Genomic DNA, 12,820 nt, shown 5'->3' with positions numbered 1-12,820 from the left:
TCAATTTGGATTCAAACAAGGATGCTCCACAATTGATGCTCTATCTAAAAACCCTCAAAGTTGCAGAACAGTCGGATGCAACTTATGTACTGGCAATCTTCATTGACTTCAAAGGAGCTTTTGACACAAGGTGGTGGCCGGGCGTTCTTCAGAGGGTCAGAGTCTCTACCTGGAATTTCTACCACTGCCTCAAAAGCTACTTCTCTAACCGTAAGGTCAGCATCAAAACAAAATATCACTGCATCACCCGACATCTAACCTTAGGCTGTCCCCAGAGCTCCATCCTGGGGCCAGCTGTCTGGAATATGATACTCAACGACTGGCTGCTGAGGGACTATCCACATACTACTCAGCTTTCTTACGCTGACGACATGGTTATCATCATCGAGGGCCCTACCCGCGCCACCACAGAAACCCAGGCTACGGTTGTTCTCTCTGCTCTGTCCGTATGGGCCACGGAAAATAAACTCTCAGTCTCCACTGAGAAGAGCAAAACCCTCCTATTAAAAGGCAAACTAGACTTCTTCAGACCTCCTACCATACATTTCAATAGCCGCCCACCGAAAAACTACCGATCGGTGAAGTACCTAGGAGTAATTTTGGACGACAGGAGAACTTTCATCCCCCATATCCAAGCTATCAAAGAAATGATAAAAAATTACATCAATATGTTAGCACGCTTTACCCGTAAGGACTGGGGTCTTAAAGGACCAACTCAACGGCTTTTATACTCAGCAGTATTTATACCAATTGTCACACATGGAGCTGCAGTATGGTACCACCGAATGATTTTAGTGCATGCTCAACGTAAAATTCAGCAAATTCAACAACTTATGCTATTATAAATGACCTGCGCATGTAGAACAACATCAACTGCTGCCCTACAGCTACTAACAGGCCGCCTCCCCTTGGACCTCCACGTCACTTTTATCGGACTCTCTCATGCCATTAAGAAGAACAAGGAAGCTGAATTCCTCACTATTCAAACCCGTACCGATACCGACATCAAACAGGAACATAAACGTGTGTGGCTAGAATTGATAAACCTATGGCAAACCCGCTGGAATAACTCCACAACTGGTGCAACTACTAAACTTTCCTTCCTGAGGTAACCTACATCAACAAACAACGTTCCACTTGGTTCTTCCCTAACGTCTATGCTTCCTTCCTATTAACTGGCCACGGGTCCTTCAAGAGACGCCTTCTAGAGTTCGGCCTAGTCGAGGATGCCCTCTGTACCTGCGGAGAACCTGAAGACTGGGATCACATGATGCACTCATGCAACATATACTTAGATCTAAGAATCCAACTACTCCTAAACCTCCACTCTACATCACTTAGGCCAGAAACCAAGTTATTGTAATCTAATGATGCCTTCTGTGCACTGACCAGTTATGCCAAAGAGGTCTTTCGTCGTCGCTGGCATCACCTGCAACTCCCGAACACTACACCTGGATAACCTCCTCTAGACAGCAACTGATACCCAGCACCGGAAACTTCCAGACATGAAACTGCAAATTGCCGCCAGCCCTGTCGACGCCACTCCGTGATTCTCCATTGTGACGATCCTGGATTCTTTAATTTGAACTTTACCTATCCTCTTCTTCCTACCCACAGTCCTTCTCCAGGACTCCCACAACTGCACCTAGCACTCTTCCAGCTCCTTTATTGCCCCCCCCCCGGGGGATGCCTACGCTCTGTTGTCCCCTGCTATCTTCCCTGTCTTCCACTTTCCTGTCTCTTCTCTGCTCTTTCCTTGGCCCTCCCCACTCTCGCTCCTGCAGGAGTGTGGACGGCCCGTCAGATGTTTTTTACTCCCTGGTCCGGCTCCTCGTGCCAGTGGACGGATGCTGGGAGGCTCCTTCCTGGTGATCGTGCCTCCCAGTAACGAAGAGGCCAGTCAAACAACACACTACTCACACATAACCCACACTGATTGGCTTTGCTATGTTAACAGAGTATTTAACGCGGATTTGTGGGAAACCACGGGAACCGCATAACAATAACACTATGTCCACTATGTTTATAAAGGTCACTCATTTTGAAAGTTCAATAGTACTGTACTGCGACTGCAATTAACAAGGAGAAAATTATTTTCAGGTATCGCACTTGTCCATGTTATTGACATCTGTCTGTAAAGGCTTACAGACAGATGTCAATAATTCAGCAGCAGAGTACAACTATTTTAAGGACACTTGGTAACAAGTCAGATTCCAAAATAATGATTATATTTTCATTTGTTCTGGAACTTGATTACCAGAATTCCTGAAGCTTGAAACAATGGCTAAATCTGAGTTTTACAGCTGAACATCGTTTCTAACCTATCAATATAAGGTTAATGCTTTGTATGAAACTGAAGGCTACCCGTTTTATAATACATCAGTGTATTTTGTCAGTTTTCCAGTTAAATAACAAAATACCTTTCCACTTGCAGAACAGAATAACTTGGAAACTGGAATTTTCCTGGAGAAAAAATATAACAACATGGCCTGAGGTCAATTAACTTCTAAGTTTTAAGATATGTTGGTCACAGGAGCATACTTCAGAAAATTTGTGATTACAGTGCTAGGACATTTTCCGTGGCCAAGTGGATGTGATACAAACTCAGATGCTCACGAATACAGTTAACCCATCCACATTTCTTCACATTTAATCCATTTGTTTGATATAAAAAAAAAAAATTAGGGTCTATTTTTTTTAAATATAGAAAAAATTAAAGCTTCAAATATTTTTGGCCATGAATGTAGTCAGCAAGCTTAATCTGAAGTGTACACAAAGAATATAAGTACTGCACACAAGCAGGAATTTAACTGACCTTCATTCTCTAGTCCACCTTTTGAAGCAGATGTCCTTAAACTAGGTCGTATACAAGATACTGGCACTAATCCTTCAGCAGGGCTGCTTACAACTCCCTCATTAGTAACCAAATGACGAACTAAACACCAGTCTGAACCAGATGCTGTTGTTTCTAATAATTCAACTTGCTGACCAGCATGAACACTTAACTCTTGGGAACCAGGAGTAGCATTATGATCTTCTACCACCCAAACTAGTTCGACTCCACCCTATAATAAAGAAAAAGTAAAAATTAATTTAAAAAATAATCATAAAAATTTCATAATATTCTGCTGGGATCATCTCAAATACAGCCTCCTTTCAGATAAAAATATTTTATTTTATTTATTATTATTTTTTTTTTCAGTCACATCTCTATTTCTATTTACCTGTTTTGGTGGAGCTTAGTTTCTGGACTGAATGATACAACTCAATGACATCACACATCATCCCACTTGCTGCTTAGATTATATGTCACATGGACTGATGGGGATTACTGCCAATGTTTCCATGATATGCATTTTAGATATTTTTGTAAAGCTATCATACTAGAAGGCACAGAATACATACAGCTGACATATAAATCTTGATAAGTAAAGGCAAATATAGTAGCAGAAATTTTGGCAACCAAACATTTGGAATTTAAGATGTGGAATCCAAACTAAGCTACACTGCTTTGTGGACCAAAGAGATGGTGTTATTTCGCTACCTAATAATAAGTATGTAATAGCAGCAAATCATTAGTAGTAGTAGTGGTAAATGAAGCCAGAGCACAAACTTGTGAGCAAAAAAATACATAAATAAATAATAATAAAAAAAAACCTTCTCAAGATTCACCATACACCTACACAACAGCAGAGAGAAGTTTGTTCCAACAATCGACCACCTGCTGACTGAAGGCAAACTTCTCCACATCTATCCTATAACCATCCATCCTCAATTTAAGTCCTCTCATGCAAACAGTCTGAGCTGGTTAATGTATTATAAGTAGTTAAGGGCAATAATGATGGTATGCTACAGAAACAAAATCTATAAAAATTAGGTAGATGTGTTGAGAAATGGCATGCAGTTTAATTTTGACAAATGCAAGGTGCATATGGGTAGCAGCAATCCTAGAGTAACGTACCAACTGCATGGTACTACACTCAGGGTAGTAAAAAATGAAAAATAACTGGAGTAATTGTGCAGTCAGATATAAATTTCGATGAGCATCGTAGATAGGCAGCCAGAACAACTCATGGGGTTTTGTCAATGATATACAGGAATTTTTTTAGCAATAATATGGAGATTAACCCATTTCATAAAACACTAGTCAGGTCACATCTTGAGTACTGCATACAGGTCTGGAGGCCTAATTTTAGAAAGGATATAGAGTTGCTGGAACAGATACAGAAGAGGTCAATGAGATTGGTTAGGGGAACAAAAAGGTGCTTTTACCAAGAAAGGCTTCACTTCTGCAAACTACAGCATCTCAAGACTACGCACTTACACAGTGATCTGAATGAGATGTTAAACCTCATTCAGATCACCGTGCCATATTGCTCTGGGGATATGTCTAAGCCATATTGCTCCGGGGATATGCGGTGGTCATTCCCTGATCTTTCCGCATCCTCTGTATTTGGTGGTCACGGGCTCGAATCCCAGACTAATCAACAAGTCTGTGCTACACATCTAATCCTGCCCATCTGGCTACAGAGGCACTTAGAGAGAGAGAGAGAGAGAGAGAGAGAGAGAGAGAGGTTTGGGAGTACTGCCCCAGATATGGGAACAATATTCCATGGTAGGGCAGATTTGTACAGATTGGACAGCTGCTTGGAAGAAACGTAATAGCAAGACAAAAAGAGAATTCCCAGTTTTTCAGATGCAGAGGAAGTGATATGGAAAGAGAGATTCGAAGTCACAGTAATCCCCAATAGAGATATATCGTCTTGCCTAGGAATCTAAGTGCCATCAAAGATAAGCACAGGAGCAGAAGAAACTTTTTTTGTGAAATATCAGACAGGACTGAGTTTAGAAGGATTAAAGTCAACTAAGTTATCTTTTCCCCACTCGAGAATTACCTGGATAATAGCATTTAAGGAATTGGTAGTAGATATTCAAGACGTTGAAGATGTTTGAGCAGGGTAAGGTTTCTCAAACTGGAATGCAATGTGTTATCATCAGCAGAACTGTGGATAGGATTTCCAGTCAATGGAAGAAGGTCATTAATGTAAAAGAGAAAAGAGTGGGAGAAAGAACTGAACCTTGGATAACACCAGCATTAGAGGAGAAATTAAAAGACAGAGAGCCATCTGCCATCACCTGCAGTGAGCGGTCAGAGAGAAAACTGGACATACCCAATTACAAAAAACAGTTGGCAAACCATACGATAGAAGCTTATTAAGAAGACCTTTATGCCTAACATAATCGAAAGCTTTTGAAATGTCAACAGCAACTGCATGAGTTTCACCAAACTTTTCCATTGAATTTGTCTATAGATGGGTAACATAAGCCAGAATATCACCAGTGGATTGACACTGAAAGAATCCATACTGGCAATCATTGATCAGATGGAAGGTTGGCAGTTAATTGATTTCTCCATTACTTTAGAAACAGTAGAAGTAATTGGAATGAGATGATAACCGGATGGAAGGGATTTGTCACCCTTTTTAGGAACTGGCTGGATATGAGCAAATTTTCAAGAAGGAAAAACACCTTTGCAATAAGAAAGTGAAAAAGGTGGCAAAGAAGAGGAGTAAATTCAGGAGCACAAGTTTTGAGAACATGAGAAATACCACCAAGACCCGGAACTTTCTTAGCCTCAAGATTGTTCAAAATCCTTCTGATATCCTTTTGATGGAAGAACACAGGAGGCATTGAATGGAGTGTACCGGGAATGGTAGGAGGTGGTTTATCAAGATCATTAATACATGAGTTGGAAGAAAAGTAGGATGATAGCAGGTCAGATTTATCTTTGGCTGAAGTGGCAACAGTCTTGACATAGGTGGGAATAAGGATGGGCAAAAGTTTTGACCAATAGCTTTACCAAGAGACCAGCAAGTTCGAGTATCATCTGGACAAAAAGCAAGTTTTCTACTCTTAGCCTGTTCGAAATCTAGTTTGGACTGATAACTACTTTACAAATGTTGCAAGCTTTGGTGTAGGCAGAAAATTAAAATGAAGAATTGGACACAAGGCAATTACCATATGCAACATTCTTCTCTTGAACAGCCTTAGCAAATTTATTTGAAAACCAAGGTTTAGATAAAGGACAAAATTTTAAAGTGGAGTGTGGAATAAAGGATTACATTCCTACAAGAATAATTTCTCTGACACAATCTGAGCAAATGTTGATATCAGAAGTTTGAAATAGTAATCCGACAAAGTAAAAGAAATCTCACAGCTCATCCCATTGTGCATTCTTGTAATGCCAAACACAAGGTTAGGAATGGCCATGAGAGAAAGATCCATTGGAGAAGAAACCATCGCGAAGTTGTGATATGAGGTGCCTAGTGGACCACTTACCTCGACCATGTACTTAGAAGAGTTGTTTGTGAGAAAAAGATCAAGCATGTTGGCTGTGTGGTTAGGATTGTCTGGTATTCAGGTAGGTGAATGAATAATCTGTGCGAGGTCATTGCAAAAGCCTCAGCATCTCGACCAGTTGGGTCCATGTGACTAGAAAACAGAAGCCAGCTGGAGTTGAGTACATTAAAATTGCCAAGGAAAATGAACTGGAGGAAGTTAAGTTTCAAAGAGAGGAAGTCAAAGAGTTCTAGGCGATTAGTGAAGTTGGGAGAACCATAGAAGCAACAGATAAATTTAACAGAATGTGGTAGAGAGATTTTAAGCCACAGAAGATCAAAAAAAGAGTAAATTCCAAATTACTGTCTTTGACAGGGTATATCAGAATGGGCATATGCACACAAGTAACACTTTCGAAGTGAAAGGAATCATAAAGCGAATAATAATTGGGCAACTGAGGTGAGCAGTGGTTGAATCAACCGATAACTGAGATTTTGTGAGAAAAAGTACGAGGTTTGGGAGACCGTAAGTAGAAATGGACATCATTGAGATTATTGGTATTTGTTTTTCTTTAGGAGCATTAGCAACTAAGGCCATATTGCTCCAGGGATATGCAGTGGTCATTCTGACCTTTCTGCATCCTCCGTATTTGATGGTCACGGGCTCGAACCCCGGTCTAATCAAGAAGTGTGTGCTATGCACTGCTGCTCCTGCCCACCTGGCCACAGAGGTGCCTCATTAAGATTAGAACTGAGACCACGTATATCTGTGTAATGAACAAGGTAGTGTTTGGGAGGTTTATATCTTTCAGCAAATAAGTTTGCTCTATTAGTTTAACAATTCATGGTGTATTCAGTAGTAATAAAAAGTGAGGGGGGCATGCTGTTTGAAGTAATCAAATTTTTGGATATGGCATACAGATGGTTAGAATATACTCAATCACCTTTACATAAAGTGGCTTTGACAATGCCCCCCACATACACACTACTCGGACTCCCTCCAGTCACTATCTGGCAGAATAGAGGCAGAAAGATTATACACTAGCACTTATTATTATTATTAGCCATATGGTGCAAGGAAGCATGAAGCTTATGCTGCACCAGCCAAAAAAAAATTCCTGAGTCACCTTGAGAGCGAGAGAGAGATTGACAGAAGTAGAAAGGAATTCACCAAGAAAGAGAAGAATGATGATATCCATCTGGACTCTGGGTGTGTCAAGCTCATACTCACCAGATGTGAGCCCCTTGGGCTTTATCTGGAAGTGTCCTAGAGAGTTATCAATAAGTTCAGTCCTGTGTGCTAACTAGTGGTGGCTGAAAACATCGTTTTACAGCTGTACCCTCGAAATGTAATGAAGATTGGATCTTGTCATGATGTCCATCATAACCTCAGAAGATATCAAACACATTGCATGATGGTAAAGATGGGGAGGGTTTACTGTAGCTTTCTGTGGAGACCAAACATGGGTTTCACCACTCCAAGCCTCCAATAAGCAAAGTCGTGGTATTGTACTGGTTGGACAGAGTCATCTGCCATCTAGTATTGTCTGGTAGCATTCCTCCATGTGGCGTGGGCACTACACTTCGCCCCTCCTTACACTGGTTCGCAACTGGGTGGTCACTCACAGTGTGCTAGGTTGCCATATTTCACGACTTGCACAAGGTGTTTATACCTGGGGTTACTATGAGTCCCACCATCGTGAAGATGTTAGCAGAGGATTTAGCTGTCAGAGACCGCAAAATTAGGTCCATTTGGCTTGAGTATCACCTGAATAACAGTTCCATCAGTGTTTTAAACCGCTAGGTATCAAGTACAGCTTGACATATCTGTAACACCCCCAAGTTTGTGAGAAAAAGATCAAGCGTGTTGGCTGTGTGGTTAGGATTGTCTGGCATTTTGGCAGACAAATGAACAATATGTGAGAGGTCATTAGTAATTGCAAAAGCCTCAGCATCTTGACCAGCTGAGTCTGTGTGACTATAAAACATAAGCCAGCTGGAGTTGTGAACATTAAAATCACCAAGGAAAATTACCTCACTGTTAGGAAAGTTGGACTGGAAAAAGCAAAGTTTCAAAGTGAGGAAGACAAGGAGTTCCAAGTGATTAGTGGAACTGGGAGAACGAGAGAGGCAACAGATGAATTTAATAGAATGTAGTAGAGAGATTTTAAGCCAGAAAAGATTCCAAATTACTAAGTCTCTGATGGGGAATATCAGAATGGACATATGCACAAGTACCACCTTTGAGACGAAAGCAATTATACGGCAAATAATTAGAACAACTGAGATGAGCAATGATTCACTGAACCGATAACTGAGATTCTGTCAGAAAAAGTACACAGGGGTTTGGCAGACTGTAGGTGTAAATGGACATCACTGAGACAACATATATTTGTGAAACGAATGAGGAAATGTTTTTTTTTTTTTTTTAATGAACATCCCAAATATGAGAGGTATTAGAACCTATAGTACTTATTACCGTGCTTGGGTTGGAAGGTGAGAAGACGAAAGAAGATATTTGTTGACATTGGACTGGAACTTCTGTAGACTGTAATTTTCAGGAAATACGTATGAAGGAAGGTTGTTCCAGAAAATGGCAGTTAAATGAATAAACATGGAAGATGAAAAGTTGGTTCCGTGAGTTTGAAGTTGGACAGTAAATGGATGTTGGCTGGTGGCTGCACATGTTCGAACTGTTTTGAAAGAGAGAGCAGGAATTATAGAGGCCAATTCAGAAGAACAGTGCCCATGGAAGTATCTGTAGAAGTGGTGGCATGCAGCAGAAACAGTACATCTATGAAACGAGTGGAGAGAATCTCTTAGAGATGAATCATTAATTAACCTAACTGCCCTCTTCTGAATGGAATCGAGAAGCCTGAGAGAGGTTTTGGGGCACCACCCCAGATGTGGGAACAATATTCCATGGTAGGGCGGATTTGCAATTTATACAGAGTGAGCAGCTGTTTGGAAGAAAAGTAACGCCAGGAGTGAAAGAGAAAACCAAGTTTTTTTAGATGCAGAGAAAGCAATATTTGTAATGTGCTTGTGCCAAGAAAGATTAGAAGTCAGGGTAATCCCCAAAAGAGAAACAGTAAACCCCTGCTATTCGCGGGGGTTACGTTCCTGAGAAATGTCGCGAATACCAAAAACGCGAATACGGAGTTATGGCTCCCATAGTAATAAAGGGGTTCCGTTCCAAAGTATGAAATATATAAGAAAAACTAGTCTAAAATTTTGTCTATTTATGTATTATATGTACCTTCATAATATGACTATGTACATAGACAGTACATAGTGAAATGCAGGCATATGGCATCGAAATGAAAATAAGAAACAATTTAATATTAAATGTAATATTTATTAGAAATTTCAAACAAATCTTTCAAACCAGCGCCTTGGCTAGCAAAAAAAACTTATCTCGCCAGTGCTATCACCAGTTTCGCTAAAGTGTTGATAAAGGAGTTTTGCCTTTTCACGAATGATGGGTGAACTTAGCGGAATTTTATTTTGAGTTCGGTCTTCTGTCCACAGATTTTAAGCTTTTTCCATTTTTTCTAATTTAACATCACGAGTTACAGAGCAAATTTTTGAAGCAATTAGTGCATTTTCCCGGACACTACGGCGGATTTTTTCTTCCGATTTTTTGATTGATCGTACTGTTGACTCATTGATTTTATAATGATTTGCCACTGAGGAGACACTTTCACCATTAGAAATTTTGTCTAATAACTCAATTTTATTCGCTAATGTCATCACCTTCTTTGATATTTTCACATTTCTCTTGTTATTTGTAGCCATATTTTTGAATGGGTTAGAAAGAACTTGTCCACAATAGTCACTTTCGTCCATTAATACACTGGAAAAAGTCTGTTTTACACTGCAAAACGGTAGATTTATCACTTTTGTAAGCATATCAATTTATAAATTAATAAATTTATTCAATTTATAAGCATATAAATTAAAAGCAAACGACGAAAACTTCCATTACAAGCGCATAACACATACTGAACTAGGATTAGCGAAAAACATTCACGCTCGCGATTTTGTCAACCCTCTCCCCCCACTCACTGAGCGCTGTTTTGACCGGGAAAGATAATTTTAGCCACACCCATGTTTTTTTATGGCGGATAATATTCACGGCGCTTTAAAATTCACATTTTTTTAGGTTTCGTTTTATATTAAATCAGCGATCGCGAATATGCGAAACCGCAAATACAGATACCGCGAATAGTGGGGGTTTACTGTATATCATTTTGCCTAGAAATCGGAGTGTCACCAAAGATAAGCATAGGAGCAGAAGAATAATTTTTGCAAGATATAAAAGAACACTGAGTTTTAGAAGGGTTGAAATCAACTAAGTTGTCTTTGTCCCACTGGAGAATTACCTGAAGATCGGCATTTAAGGAATTAGTAGCAGATTTTCGAGAAGTTGAAGCTGATTGAGCAGGACAAGGTTTCTCAAAATGGAAAGTTGAATGCAATGTGCTATCATCGGCAAAACTATGGATAGGATTTCCAGTCAATGGAAGAAGGTCATTAATATACAAGAGGAAAAGAGTGGGGAAAAGAACTGAACCTTGGGGAACACCGGCATTAGTGGAGAAGTGAGAAGACAGCCATCTACCATCACCCTCAGTGAGCGATCAGAGAGAAAACTGGAGAACCAATTACAAAAAACAGTTGGCAAACCATAAGATGGAAGCTTGTTTAGAAGACCTTTATGCCAAACACGATCGAAAGCCTTTGAAATGTCAAGAGCAACTAATTCACCGAACCTTTCCATTGAATTAGTCATAAATGGGTAACATAAGCCAGAATATCACCAGTGGATCGATGCTGACGGAATCCATACTGGCGATCGTTGATCAGACGGAAGGTTTCTAGGTAGTTTAAGAGTTGGTGGTTAACTGATTTCTCCATTACTTTAGAAAGAGTAGAAGTAATTGCAATGGAACGATAATTGGATGGGAGAGATTTGTCACCCTTTTTAGGAACTGGCTGGATATGAGCAAATTTCCAAGCAGAAGGAAAAACACCTTTAGAATAAGAAAATGAAAAAAGGCAATTGGGGCCTTTATTGTTTTCTGTATTTATAAATGATATTGATGATGGTATATCAGGCTTAATGTCCAAGTTTGCAGACGATACGAAGGTTGGCAGGGTTGTCAAGGACACTACTGACACTATGCTGCTGCAACAGGATTTGGAAAGGTTGAGCAGATGGGCTTCGAGGTGGCAAATGAAGTTTAACATTGACAAATGTAAAGTACTACATATGAGAAACAGCAACCCCAGAGCAACGTATCAACTCTGTGGTACTACACTGACAGTGGTAGAGAATGAAAGGGACCTGGGGGTGGTGGTGCAGGCAGATATGAAGTTCTCTGAGCAGTGCAGACGAGCTGCAAGAGTAGCTCATGGTGTATTGTCAATGATATATAGGAATTTTTCTAGCAGGGATAAGGAGGTGATTATTCCCTTGTATAAGGCAATGGTCAGGCCACACCTAGAGTACTGTATACAGGCCTGGAGGCCTCATTTCAGGAAGGATGTAGAGCTGCTGGAACGAGTACAGAGAAGGGCAACTAGATTGGTGAATGGGACAAAGGGGTTCTCTTACGAAGAAAGGCTTAAGTTTTGCAAATTACAGTGTCTGGAAACTAGGCACCAGCGGGGTGATCTGATAGAGGTGTACAAAGCCTTGAATGGTTTGAGCATGCTCAATGCTGATGGGATTCTTCCTCTAGCTCAGAAAAATCACCTGAGAGGGCATAAATTCAAATTGAGGAAAGACAGATGTAGGATAGATGTGCGGAAATTTGCCTTTAGCCAGCGGGTGGTTGGTGGGTGGAACAGACTTCCATCCCTTGTCGTGGAAGTTGATAGCCTAAATAAGTTTAAGGCTCAGCTGGACAGGTATTTCGAACGAACAGAGGGGTGAAGTGGAAGTGGTTATTTTTATTTATTTATGTTACTTTTTTTTTTTTTTTTTTTTTGGCTGATGCTGCATAAGCTTGCTTTCTTGCATCAAATGCCTCTACTAATGCTAATGCTAATGCTAATGCTAACATAGACCAGGGGTAAGTTCGGAAGCACAGGTTTTGAGAACAAGTGGAGAAATACCATCGGCACCTGGAGCTTTCTTAGCATCAAGATTCGTCAAAATCCTTCTGACATCCTTTTCACAGAAGACCACAGGAGGTATTCAATGGAGCGTGTTGGGAATGGTGGGAGGTGTTTTACCAAGATCATTAATACATGAGTTGGAAGAAAAATAGGATGCTAGCAGGTCAGCTTTCTCCTTGGATGAAGTGACAACCGAACCATCTGGTTTGGACAGAGGTGGGAGCAGAGATGGGCAAAAGTTGCGGCCAATAGCTTTGGCAAGAGACCAGAATGCTCGGCTACCATTAGAGCAAGAAGTGAGTTTTCTACTCAGCCTGTTCAAACTCTAGTTTGGACTGATTAATAACTGCTTTACA

General features: G+C 40.4%; 1 protein-coding gene across 3 annotated transcripts in view; it reads right to left on the bottom strand.

Annotated features, from left to right (window-relative positions):
- The window catches only part of trio (trio Rho guanine nucleotide exchange factor), a 996,553-nt gene that overhangs the window by 259,695 nt on the left and 724,038 nt on the right, over positions 1-12,820 (bottom strand). For all 3 annotated transcript variants that reach the window (XM_090387950.1, XM_090387951.1, XM_090387952.1), the window contains one exon: positions 2,816-3,065. In XM_090387950.1, coding sequence (XP_090244076.1) covers positions 2,816-3,065 — 250 coding nt within the window. The remainder of the gene's footprint in view (positions 1-2,815; positions 3,066-12,820) is intronic.

Source organism: Mastigoproctus giganteus, chromosome 13 (genome assembly GCF_048544385.1).
Source record: "Mastigoproctus giganteus isolate SK-2022 chromosome 13, ASM4854438v1, whole genome shotgun sequence".
In the NCBI taxonomy this organism is placed as follows: domain Eukaryota; kingdom Metazoa; phylum Arthropoda; class Arachnida; order Uropygi; family Thelyphonidae; genus Mastigoproctus; species Mastigoproctus giganteus.
This window is presented reverse-complemented; position numbering and strand designations above follow the sequence as displayed.